Source organism: Plectropomus leopardus, chromosome 10 (assembly GCF_008729295.1).
Source record: "Plectropomus leopardus isolate mb chromosome 10, YSFRI_Pleo_2.0, whole genome shotgun sequence".
Lineage (NCBI taxonomy): Eukaryota > Metazoa > Chordata > Actinopteri > Perciformes > Serranidae > Plectropomus > Plectropomus leopardus.
This window is the reverse complement of record NC_056472.1, coordinates 15,766,450-15,779,283: the sequence shown is the minus strand read 5'-3', so window position 1 is coordinate 15,779,283 and position 12,834 is coordinate 15,766,450. Positions and strand designations below refer to the sequence as shown.

The following is a 12,834-nucleotide window of genomic DNA, read 5'->3' as shown; positions in this document are numbered from 1 at the left end:
ATAATGTTTCTGTCAAGCTTGAATTAAGTATCTTGTCACCACAAGTTTAAAATTAAGCAGTTTGGTAAAAGGGAGAAACCTGAATTCAGAGGGTTAACGGTTGTTTGCTTCCGTCTGTTTGCGAGTTCATTTATTAAAAAGCTTTAAGATATAAAAGATCCCATCCCAGTGATTTCCCTGACATCCAAAAACATCACCTCTCCTACACAAAGAGCTAATAAGACTACTGACGCACTCAAAACTGCAGGTGGCCAACACATAATGTGCCTCTGTATTATCCAATGAGGAGAGCCTGAACAGGAGCTTCCTAACACAAGAAAATAGCAGCAATCAGCAGTGCAGGGGGCACGGCAGAAGTGCATCAAGCAGTGTATACAGTTGACAGATTGCGGACAAAGTTCCCACCCACTGAGCAATCTGTATCATGATTGGCCGGATTCCAATTTGTGTTATCACTGTCAGATTTGTTAAAGCTAAAACATCTGAGCGCCTGACTGAACCTATTCACTCACTGCTGTAAGAAACTGATATGCTTACTCATCCGTCCTGCATTGTGACTCATCAGCCAATTATTACAAGCTGCTCTTTGAAAATCAGCTGCTCATGTTCAGCTTTGGTCCCGTCATAGCAAGTTCTATTATCTGTTGTATTTTGCGGAAGAATTATTTAAAATGTGTTTTTAACCAAATGCCAAATGAATAAAGTGGCTGAAGCCCCACTTTAGGAAAAAGAAAGCCAATAAAAACAATTGTGCGCTGCTGCGACTCCTTAATTCCTCTGAATAATACGCTCTTTTCAGGAAGATATTTTGTTAAATCCCTGCATTCGCCTGTGAGTTTTACTGGAAATACATAATAACTTCATCTAAACCCTAACCTATGAGATTTTGGCTGGTCCACTCTGCTTTAGTTTCCTGTGGGGGGTCCAGTGTGAGAGGCGCATCATCTGTCCAATAAAGCCTGAAACAACAGACTGCTGCATTGTCCAGAGCAGTGATGGGGCCTATATCAGACTCTGGAGAGGTCCTGTTGCATTTGAATGTACTTCAGTGATCGTACATTCAAATGCAATCGGACCGCCCATTCTGCTCTGCAGATGTTAATTCTGGCAAGTCGTTACCCAACAAAACCTTCCTTTTCGACTCTGGCAGCGTCAAAGGGAGCATATGTCCCAAGAAAAAACATCAAGATGAAACGTTTAGAAAGAAACGAGGCCACTTTAAAGTGGACTGCTGTGCCTTTTCATCACAAGTTAGAGAACATGACACTTTGAAACTGTGTCTGCACACTTTCCTGCATTTGGATATAGAAACACTGTGTAGATAGTGTACAAGGTTGTAAAAAGTCCCTGATGAACGTGTTCAAACAACTCAAAAAGGTCAGCTGACACACCCTGAGTCCTTACGCTGGCCTCAAAAACCCACATCATGCAACTCCAACGAGTAACAGTAAGTCAGCAGATCAGTGGAAGCCTAATACCAAACTGTAAACATACTAAGCATAGCTCAAGGCCTCTAAAAGCTAACAACAATAATATCAATGCCACAAGATAAAACTGGCCCTGAAGCCACAACACAGCACCAATTTGTCACAATGACATTTTAAGGATTTTCTGGACTTGGTTTTGGATAGAAAACTGAACACAATGAACATCAACTTATTTTGTAACAGTTTATAAGAAAACATCCACTTTGGCCAAGCAACCTCACTTTATCAGAGCAGCTGCCATATTGGAGCCCTGACAGATCCTGACCATAATGCACTTCTCCACAGAGCAGTGACTCTCCTGTTCTTTTGTGTGGCCCTTGGACCGGTCCTGTTGGACAACACTGGCAACTGGCTGTGACCGACATGAAAGGACCGGGATAGCCTGTTCCAAGCTGCATCATCATACACCTGCTCCTTACGCAGGAAGACCTACAGCGAAGATATTCATGGCAAAGTACGAAGCTACGTCCAAAACTAAAGCCTTAACCGGTAGTGACGTCAAAACGCTGCTGAGGAAAGTTTTTCTTCTTTCCAAAACAGACGTTATTCAGTGCAACATTTCAATAAACCCCCTGTCTCTTTGAAATGGCTTTTGTATAACACTAAAATGCATTCCTAATTACATTGTGGTTTAAACTCAATCTCTGCCTGGATCATGTTCAGAGACAATGTTTCTTTAAGTTAATGAAATAATATATATTTATAGATTTTGCAGGGAAGTGGTCTGGGTGGATGGCGGACATACAAAGTGCAGGACAGGGTCCTGGGTTTGCATCCAGACTCCTGTCTGTGGTTGAGTTTAAGGCAAAAAACAATTTGGTTACGATTGAAAAAGATACTGATTCCAGTTAAATGCTAATAAGATGGTAATATCAATTTTGAAAAAATGCTGTAGTCACTACAAGTGGATAATTTATTGCAAAATTGCCCATTTTGGCAGAAATCAGATTAAATCTGTTGCCAGGGAACATTTTGCTGCAACCCCATCGCCAGAAAAAATGTTGGCATTGTATGTTTCAATGAACGAAATGGTTTACGGGTGCTTAGGTTTAGGCACAATGCCACTTTGTTGTGGTTAGGAAAGGACTTTGATTGGGCTTAAAATACCAATTTTTGGGGCAACATTCTGGCTGGAAAAGCAGCATTTTCTCTTTAAAAAAACAACTTTTTTTGGCAGTAGAACTACTGATGTGTCACTACAAAGCATCCATGTTTGGAGCCTAAACAGCTGCTAAAAAACACTTGCCAGGTTACTACAAAACATTCACGTTTGGGGCAAAACATAAAAAAACTCACCTTGGTACTATGCCATCCACCATCCCCTCCACCTCCCAATGACAATGTCATATACTACGTCACTTTAGAATGGCTGATATATTTATGAAACAAGCAAAAATAACTTTTTCCTGATTTGCAGAAACATTCAATTTCAACATTTTTCTTCCAGTGACTGGGCTGTTTCCTGATATGTTCAGTATCAACACCTTCGCAACACATTAACTAGCAGAATTTACTCATTATGTTGATAGAAAACACAATGATCGGCATTCCATTTCCGTTTTCCTCAAACACATATTTGCTGCGTAGGATCGGCATTTATACCCTGGTCAAATGATTCTGCAGTAGACACGAGTTTTTATCGCCACCGGCTCCGATCGGCATTGACGGGAACATAACGCCCGGGTAAACATCCTAATTTCAGCTCCTTAACCAGCGAGATGCAATGATGCACTGTCTAATTACCATCTGTTTCCTCCTAAGCTGCGCTAAAACACTGATCCAAATACATCTGCACCAAGTTTGAAAGAGAGACTGAATAACCTGGAGATATATAAAGAGATGAAACCACATAAAGTTTTCAAAGACCTCTGATCCTATTGCTTTCCACTGTTAACCTGCTTTCCTGCCTGTCCGTGACATCACATGGACACAACAACAAAACAACCCAAACACACAAAAGCTGACAGAGAAAGGCAGACTCATGTGCTCCAGTGGTGTGTTCACTGGCAGTGAGAATGCGGTCAATCGCATATATTTAGCTCGTTTACCCGTTTGAAAAACCCACATGCACACGCTAATTTTGGTGAGAAAGGGGTATGAGACAGGCTCTCTAAACCAGACTCCTAACACTCTTCTTATAAGTCCAGCACCCATACAAGGGCCAGAGACCGTTGTAATTAGGAATGATCATACTGAAATCCCTCTCAAAGGCTTTAGCAACCTTTTAAAGTCCATATTGTTTTGCTTGGTCAGTACCCGCTGCCACCCACGCTGCAGTGCAGAAAACCAAACCACCCCCAAATGTGCGGATGTCAAAACTGAACTGAGAACAACAATAGTGATTGAAGCCCCAGAGGTTTCAACTCAGCGGTGCCTGCACACAGCCAAGAGAGACCTGTTCCCACATAATCAGCTGACCCTCTGCCAGCCAGGCAAGATGCCTCCAGGCTCTGCTTCAGGGTTTCGAGCAGCACATTATCGCTCGACACCACAGCACCTCTCATTCCTTCTGAGAGGCTGCAAAGGCCAGCAAACTGGCTGCCGGACCTCATCGCTCCCCTAGTATTTCATGCTCAGCTCTGTTACGGCTAATTGGTGGGTGAGCATCCCGGGGCTCCGACTGCAGCACAAACACACATGCCAATACACAAGCATGTGCGCACACACACAAGCATATTTGGATATGTGTGGTGGCCTCTCACAGCCTGCCGGGTCTGGGTCCAGTGCCAGGCTCCGTCTTGGGCTCTCCACAGAATAAAGAGCAGCTCTGTTCCCCGGGCCTGCTGCACGGGATTCAGCCAGTGTTCACCCTCTGCTCCTCAGACAATACCCATTGTTCTGCTTTTTAATGAAGAAGAGTCGACATGGAAAAACTAGGAGGGTTAGCTTAGTCACTTCCTGGGTCCTATGTAGCTATGTATGGATGGATGGACCGCTGTGTTCGCACTGAAGTTAAAAAGTAGGTAGCACTACGAGAGACGAATCACAAGCTAAGAGAGACGGCCTGTCAAATTCTCAAAGTCAAAAACTGTCTTTCAGATCTAGCTAAAAGTTTTCACATAATGTTACTATATAACAAACATTAATATAGGTAATATATTGGTGTATTTTTCTTCACAAGTATGTGAAACTTCCCTTGAGTGATTGGCACGTTTTGTCTCCCACAGGTGTTTAGGTGGGTTGAAACAACCCAGTCATCAAAGTAAGATGTTGGCATTGTTTCTGCAAACCATGTATAATGTTACATTTACATTTCATACAAATGACATATTTCACAGGAGGAGGAGGGGATGGTGAATGTCATGACATCTAGGGTAGACGGATGCCAAGCAGCAGACAGCAGCAAACCAGTGTTTGCGGCCATTAAAGCAGGTATTTTTTAAACAGAGTTTGGGACATGTCTTGTTGTGTTTGTAACGACAAATGAAGGTTTTTTTTAACATGAGAATCAGAATATTTCCATCCACAATTGTAGCGACCAAACCCAGTATTTTAAGCCAAAACATGATGTTTTCCTAACCCTAACCAAATGGTTACTGCGTCAAAACCTAACCACAGCGTTGTCACATCATTAAAATCAAAAAAATTTGGACATATCCATTACAAATGAAAAATGTAACATATCTGTGGTCTGAAGGAAAGTACAATGCCAACGTTTATTCTAGTGATGGGGTTGGTTAAGATGTGGTGACAGCGAAGAGCAGTGTGCACAGTTCTCATCATTTTCAAACCCAAACTACTGCGAAACTCCTCATGCTCTGTTTAACAGCACCTGGATCTATTGAATTCTTCACTCATTTATTCAGGTTTTTCCCATTAATTTGCCAATCATCTGTGCATACACCTATATTAATGTAGAAAATGAAATACAAAATCATATCTTTAAAAAAGAGGCAACAAAAATGACATTTTCCATAACAAGCGATGTTGGGAACATGATAAAGCGGATGTTTACAGCAGCATCATTCAATGTTTTTGGCTGCCGTGGGACAAAACGTCTCAAGCTGAACATCCTGCATACATTTCACATACTACATGGTTGCATGAAGTTGTTATGGCTAATATGTTTCTTCTGCACACTGCAGATATTTGAAACATTTGCAATATGCCTTCAGTCTTTGAAAACTCTGTTCAGTTTGTCTGGGCACAGCTGAAGACTTCTGTGAGAGGTTTCACATTGAATTGGTGTGTGCAGGTAGAACGCGCTGCTAGCTTGGATCTGTCAATGTGACAAATTACACTTCGGTTGAATGTGGCGGCTGCTCATGTGATTAATCTGAGGAGTAGATTTCAGATGCAGAGCCTCACGGAACAAATAACAGCAGCTCAGGGTGCTTCGGCGGCCTTCAAACAAAGTAGCTTAGATGTAATCTGGACAGACTATTTGGAAGAGCAGCTACAACAACAGCTAAGCCTATAGTCTATAGTCTCTCCATATGGCTTTTAAACAAGTAATGGCTGTAAACGTTTGTGCCTCCCTGACAGCAGTCATGACATTCATCAAACATTATAGCCCTGAGATTGAAGTGGATAGTTTCCTGGATGTGGGTACAAGTTTATTTGATGTCAGCTCTGTGGTGAGCTGAGGCAGAGGAGGAGACACGAGGCCTGAGCTGAATTCCTGTTACACAGAGTCATGCTGCTGCGGTTCAGCATGAAGCATATAGACTGGTTCATTCTGTACATGTGACTCACAGAGATTGACTGTCATTTCACATGCTCTCAGCCAATGTGCACTCATGGACTGACAGACAAAATTGCCACTTTGAAGAGTTGCTTATACTCTCTAATGGTTGGCTAAATGACAGTGTTAGATTGATTAGTCAATAAGTGCAGGGGAGATTGATCTACCGGGATTTTGATGTGAATCAGTGTTGTGCTGTATAAACATCAAGAGGGCTGCCCTGGCTCATCATCATGTGTGACCCATCTTCCTCTTGTAGACTTGTCTCACCAGCACTATGGCAACCAGCAGAGAGGTGAAGGCTTGTAAACATGCTCTCCAGAGTAACTACAGAGACATTTTCCCTGGATGCTTCCCATAATAGATCTATGGGAAAACCTAACCCTCAATACACTACAACCAGTAACATTTACGAGACACAAAAGGCCTTAAACACACAGCAAACTCCTCATTAAAAACTTGTAAACAATGATTACATTCCAGCATACACCTGCATGATCTTCCCTCCTATTAGTGCGTCAAACAATGAATATTTGGGTTTAAACTGCACCTCACTTCAAGGCCAAGGTCACATGTGAATTAGCCTCTGTTATCATGGCAGAGGCCTTGCATTACAATTAGCCTAAGTCTATTTTGAAGATCAGCCCTTGGCTCCAGGAACTCATGAGACAGAGACTTCAATGGGAGCTTTTCATTTAGTAGAAAATGCCAACTCAGGAGGCAGTAAACCCTGAGGTTTCTCCAGAAAGAGACTCTACGATCACACACAGCCAGATCACTCTATGTAGGCTTAGTAGACAGCTTTTTGTTTAGCGTGAATTTTATATAGAAACTTTAAACTGTCAAACCTTAAAGGGAAAGTTCACCCAAAAATCAAATAAACTATTTTTTCTGTTACCTGTAGTGTTATTTATTAGACTAGATTGTTTTGGTGTGAGTTGCCACGTGTTGGAGATATCAGCTGCAAACATGACTGCCTTCTGTCCGATACAATGCAACCTGAAGCACTAAAAAAAATACATTAAGATAATCCACAGACCTTGGAGTAAGCAGTTTCGCGTAGGAGATATTTTCTTTCTACCATATTCAGCCAGGGACGATGCCCTTAACGTTTACATCTCACACTGTCATGGGCACAAGCTTCTTGTCTGTGAGTAGATGCACACTTCCTTCTGCACTGTGATAAAGTTGGTAATTGTAGTTCAGAAGAAAGAAAGTAGTTCCCACATGAAACTGCTTACAAGGTCTGTGGATTATTTTGAGTAACCGGGTCATGATTTCTGAAGAGACATTGCTGCTAAGTTTTTAAAATGTATTTTTTGGCAATTTTAGCACCACAAGTCGAGTGCCATCTAGTTCCATTATACTGGAGAGAAGGCAGACATCTCTACGGCCGATATTGCCAACACACTGCAACTCACACCAAAACAATCAAGACTGATGAATAGCACTACAGGTAAGAAGAATAATGTATGTAAAATATGTATTTCTGATTTTGGGGTGAACTTTCCCTTTAAAATTAAGCGCTGTCCCTTGAAGAAAATACACAAAAAAGCACAGATGTGGCCAAAAAAAAGTTATGACCTGGTGAGGACTTTGTTTCTTACTGTTGTGAGGTAGCTAACAGTAAGCAGAGTGTAGTTTGTCATATATTTGTGTGCAAAGACAAATCACTAAGCTAAGACATAAATAATTATAAACTACATTAAGCTTTAAAGTTCATCCTTGACCATGGAAACACTCAAGGTCCACTTACTCACTTTTTCCGTGCACCAGGTTCTCGGAGCTTGTCGAAGTTGTTTTTCATACTTTACAAAAATGAATGGCAGCGAATGGCTTCTTTTATATGGAAGCAAACAGGCCTGGTATCTAAAATTATTACTTTGAGTAGACACAACTAGCAATTAGGACTTGGTATCACACATCAATACTTTTTGCGTACTGTCAGAAACGTGTATGTAACACAAGAAGTAAATCCTGCAAAGTACCCAAAATTGTGATGAAAGGGCCTAATTACATTTTTTGTCTTCTATTTTTATTCGTTGATAATATGTTTTCTGATCTGCTTGAAGAAATTAGGAATTTTTGCAAATTCGTATTGTATTTTATTCATCTAGGCCTGAGAATTAAAAAAAAAAAAAAAAACATGTGGAGCTGATGATCTAAATTTACAATTTTTACCGTGGGAATCAGTTGTGTTCTCTATGTGTGGTTACACACACATGTGGTCTGCCCAGATGACGGAGGTCATGAGTCAATATCTGAAAGCAGGCTTTTAACATCATGCACCATGGTCCAAAATTCAAAGACTGTATGTCCTTGATAACAAACTCAAGGGTTTAAGGAGGCGAGTGCTTGAATGTGGTGGCTCACAGCACAAGCCTTTAATCCAAGCGGCTCCCTGCTGCGATCCAGGGCCTGCCTGTTGATCAAACATATAAGGAGTGGCAGGTAAACAGTCCTGCTGCTATTCCATCATGCCCAGGTGCAGAATATGTTGAAGGAAAACATGAATCAAACCAAAATATAATATTTTGCGATTGATAAAGGAAGCAATGAGAGATTATTGAGTAAAAGGGCCATTCATCAGCAAGTACACTTAAATAAGTATTTCACAGATATTAAGAGAGTCCTCACATAAAACGTGGCCGCCTCTGCAGTACACAGATTCAAATACTTTTTAAATTAGTGCTACATACCAGAGAGAAAGGAAGCTCTTGCTCAAGGAGTATAAAACCTACAAACACCAGATCGCCCCTTACCAGACACACTGCTGCTGAGTGACCAAATGTAAACTGGGCTGAGCGAAACAGCGGAGGCCGGGGATCTCGTATTACAGTTAAACGGTAAGCTAAAACATGTTTCTCAAAGCATTTGAGAAATATGCAACTCTGAAGTGATGAATTTACAGCTCACAGCAAGTTGATACAAGACAGTCTCGGGTTTTTTGTTTGATATGTTGCGATCATCATTGGCGCCATGAGCTTGTTTACTATTTTACACGAATGCCACTGTCACCCTGAACACCCCACTGAGCCAACTTCAAACTTTAAAACTTTATATGGAAAACAAAACCAACCGTTGAATATTCGCATTAGACAGCCAAATCCAATATGTGTGGCAGAATTCTTAGTCGGGTTCAGCCCTGTTTATTTTTGACCAGCACAGACTTGTTTTACCATTTGATCAGATTTCAGTCAGAGTTTGAGAGAAAGACAAAGGGGAGCGGGCAACTGTCTTGATCAGCTGTATACTATTTGTCCCCGCTGTTGCATGGGTGGTGGGCAATATATAAATGCGGCAGTATAGCCTGTAGTTTGAGCAAGAGCCCGCGAGCTGGCGAAAGTCCATCAAGTGACGTAAATTGCCTAATTTGTTTCGCCAAGTGGGGAGAAAGGGTATCTTAGCACTGGTTAGAGAAAGGGAAGTTAACTACAGTTCATCTGCACACACTACCCACATTGATTTGATTCAAAGCTGGTTGAAAACTGGTGAAATATCCCTTTAACTGTTGATTCATAAGCACTGGTGACCGCTGATGTGTTGGGAAACAAAGCGGCCTGACAAGGTATCAACCTATTCATCTGCTATTCAAATTCAAGTGATGTCATCTGAGTCACACAGTGCCACTCGCTCCCGCAATCAATGGAGCCAACTGCCATCAGGCACGGCTGAGGCACATTAGGGTTTAAATGGCAGTAAATAACACTAAATGCTGTGATTATAGCACTAAATTCTTCTAATGCTGGAGGGCTTCCATCCCGCCAAGAGCTGAGGCATCATGCTGGCAGCAGGGGAGGAGGAAGGGAGGGAGCGGGGGAGTTCCTGACATGCTGTGAGGATCGGCTTTTCTGACAGCCAGCCCACGAAATCCTTGAATTGGACAGGTAATTTTTTTTTTCTGGAAAGCATAATAAAGGATTAGTTTTGTACACCAATCGTATGGATCCTAATCGTCCTCATATCCCTGACGTTTAAAGCTCAGAGTGTTAGTCGGGGAAACCTCAACTCTTAACAATAAGTAGGTGACTCTAAAGGCAGACGTGATTAAGGAGAAGGCCCAAATCCCTCTGTGCATGACGTCAAAATCTCTCTACCCCAAAGTCTGCTGCCTCCAGCGCAGAATGGGATTCATCGGCGTCTGACAAGCAGCAATCACACCCCAACACAACACAATACTGATGTGACTTAAACTTGATCCGCTTTTTGTAATGGGCTGATAAGATCTGTTCCCATTAACAAAAACAAATCCCTGCATCAAAAAAAAAAGCTTTCCTCTGTGTTAAAGACGAGTTCACAATTACGCTGCTGGAAAAACCTGCTACCTCAAGTCAAATTCCTTCTTGAGAGCGTCTAATGTTTATGGGAGCAGTGGGCCAGGCGACAATCACGTTTGACCCACATTTAGCCAGCTCTCAAATTTCACCATCACTGCACTGTTCTTCGATTTAGGCCTTTATTCACTGACTGGGGAGCTGTGGACTGGAAATTCTCCTCATCAGCAAAAAGTTGCAATAATGGCCTCTGTGATGATGCTCCAAGAGAACATGGTGAATAATACTTTAGTCCTTCTAAATTCCCACAAATCAATCAACACATTGTAAACGTTTATCCACCATCAAAAAAAAAAAACACTTTTCTCCTCTTCTTAACTGACCTGTTAGCACTTAAAAGTCTAGAGGATCGTTTCAACAACACCGGGAACGTTAAGCGTTCACTCCCAGGTAGCATAAGTGTTGACAGACGCTGTTGACACTTTATGATGTGACAGATGTTTCAAGGAGGAGCTGGCATGTCGGGCACGTACAGCTTCAGTAGTGGGCTCATAAAGCTGGGGTACAGAGAATGCCATAAAAGTAAGAATTTGACTGCAGGTGTCTCATGTGGAAATTTACAGAAGCATAAAGGCTGGACGTCGGCTGATAAATTGAAGTCTACAGTAAATTTATGGTCTTGTGTTTGGAGTCAAGGGAGCCAAGAAGATGGGATGTTTAGTATTGGTGAAGCAAGAACATGAAAAGCTCAAAAACTTGTTGAGTCACACAAAAAAGAGTTATCTAAATGTGTTTACAGTCTTAAAAAACTTTATTTGGTACTTTGATAAGGATTGAGAATACCTTAAAGAGTTGCCTACAGCACTGTGCAAAAGCCTTTAAAGTCCTAAAACTTTGTTATTATAACAAGGTTATAATGATTATTTGTTTCTCACTCACCTCTCTGTAAAGTATTTTGTGTGACCTCCCTTTCCACTTGGCATGTCTTGAACTCTCTTTGGCAGACAATATGAGATTTACAATGTTAAATTTCTGGTGTATTTACACCAGGTTGCATTCAAGATACATACAAAGCTTAATGTTGATCGCTATGGTTGTACATTGCATTTTTCACACTAAATATCAGTCTGAAGAAGCCAGTTTGTTCTGACTTTTTTGTTATTTTAATGCATTGTACTTGTTCTCTGTATTCATTGTAGACTTAGTAATAATACATTTATGTCCTCATTACAACTTTGCTAACTCTATGGTGGCCTAAGACTTTTGCACAGTACTGTAACTTTTGAGTTTGTATTCTAGCTGTGCAATATCTCTGACATAAGTGCCTTTTTTTAGTCGGGATGCCCCCTATTTTTTCCCCTGAACAACAAAGGACAGGCGTGCTGGACAAACAGAGGTCCAACCTACACACAGCTGTCCCGTCTCTGAAGCACCCTGAAGCATGGAGGGAACAAAGAGCAAACAAATGAAAATGTTTCTTTCTCTCACCAAAACGGTTGCAAATCTCTCCTCCAGTTCCCCCGGCTCGGGCATGGGTAGTTTCAGAGGCATGTTGTGTCCTCTGAAATCAGTGTGCTGGTCCATGCTCCCTGCGTTCCCCATGTTTGACCAACAAGTACAAGTTTTCCCCCCTTTCTGTCTTGAGAAAATCTCTGCACGGCGATAAATGAAAGAAATATCCGCACGTCCTTTGGTTTGTCGTCCTCTCTCACAGGTTTCTACCACTTGTTCAACATAAAGCACATGTGAGGGAGGAAGCAAAATAATGCGACGGGTCCGAGGAGCAGCAGCGGCGGCGGCAGAGGAGCCCCCGGTGAGACATTTTCACGGCAGAAAAGAGGAGTCCTCTGGAAACTTGACTCGATCCACACGGACCTTTCTTCGCTGTTATCCGTATCTTGCACAATTTCGGCTCCACTCCCAGCCGGTAGTAATGACGACGGGCATGATTCACGCTTATTGCAATCCCCCCTCCTTCTGTTAGCAGTGCTGGCTTCACTAATCCCTCCGCTGCTGACCAGCTAGTTAAGGAGGAGGGGGCTCCACGGTGCACACACACACTCACCGCACACACACACTCTCATCCCTCCCCTACAATGAGCCCTTTCAGGGGCAAACCTCCCACTTCTTCTTGGGGCGTAGCTCCCAACGCCGGAGCTAAGAAGATGATAATTTCTGTGTTGCATTGTGGTACTTCGAGTCCATTGTGAGAGACAACAAACTTGGGGCCACAGCGACCCTCCTCAGAAAGGGGCTCTATGAAGTGAATTCATCATTTACTTTGTGTGTATTTTTTCACAATTTAGGATAAAAAAATGTGTGCTCAGGCTTTATTACCATCATTTCATCCATTAAACTACTGAGTCAGTACAAAACTCGCCCCCTCCCT

The 12,834-nt window shown here is 42.1% G+C and overlaps 1 protein-coding gene across 6 annotated transcripts in view; it reads right to left on the bottom strand.

Moving 5' to 3' along the window:
- fmnl2a (formin-like 2a) overlaps window positions 1–12,515 on the bottom strand; it is a 69,708-nt gene extending 57,193 nt beyond the window's left edge. For 5 of the 6 annotated variants that reach the window (XM_042494225.1, XM_042494224.1, XM_042494222.1 and 2 more), the window contains exon 1: window positions 11,934–12,515. In XM_042494225.1, the coding sequence (XP_042350159.1) occupies window positions 11,934–12,047 (114 nt within the window). In that variant the 5' untranslated portion in view covers window positions 12,048–12,515. The remainder of the gene's footprint in view (window positions 1–11,933) is intronic. The other variant, XM_042494221.1, reaches the window with a different exon arrangement.
- Window positions 12,516–12,834: the final 319 nt, after the last annotated feature.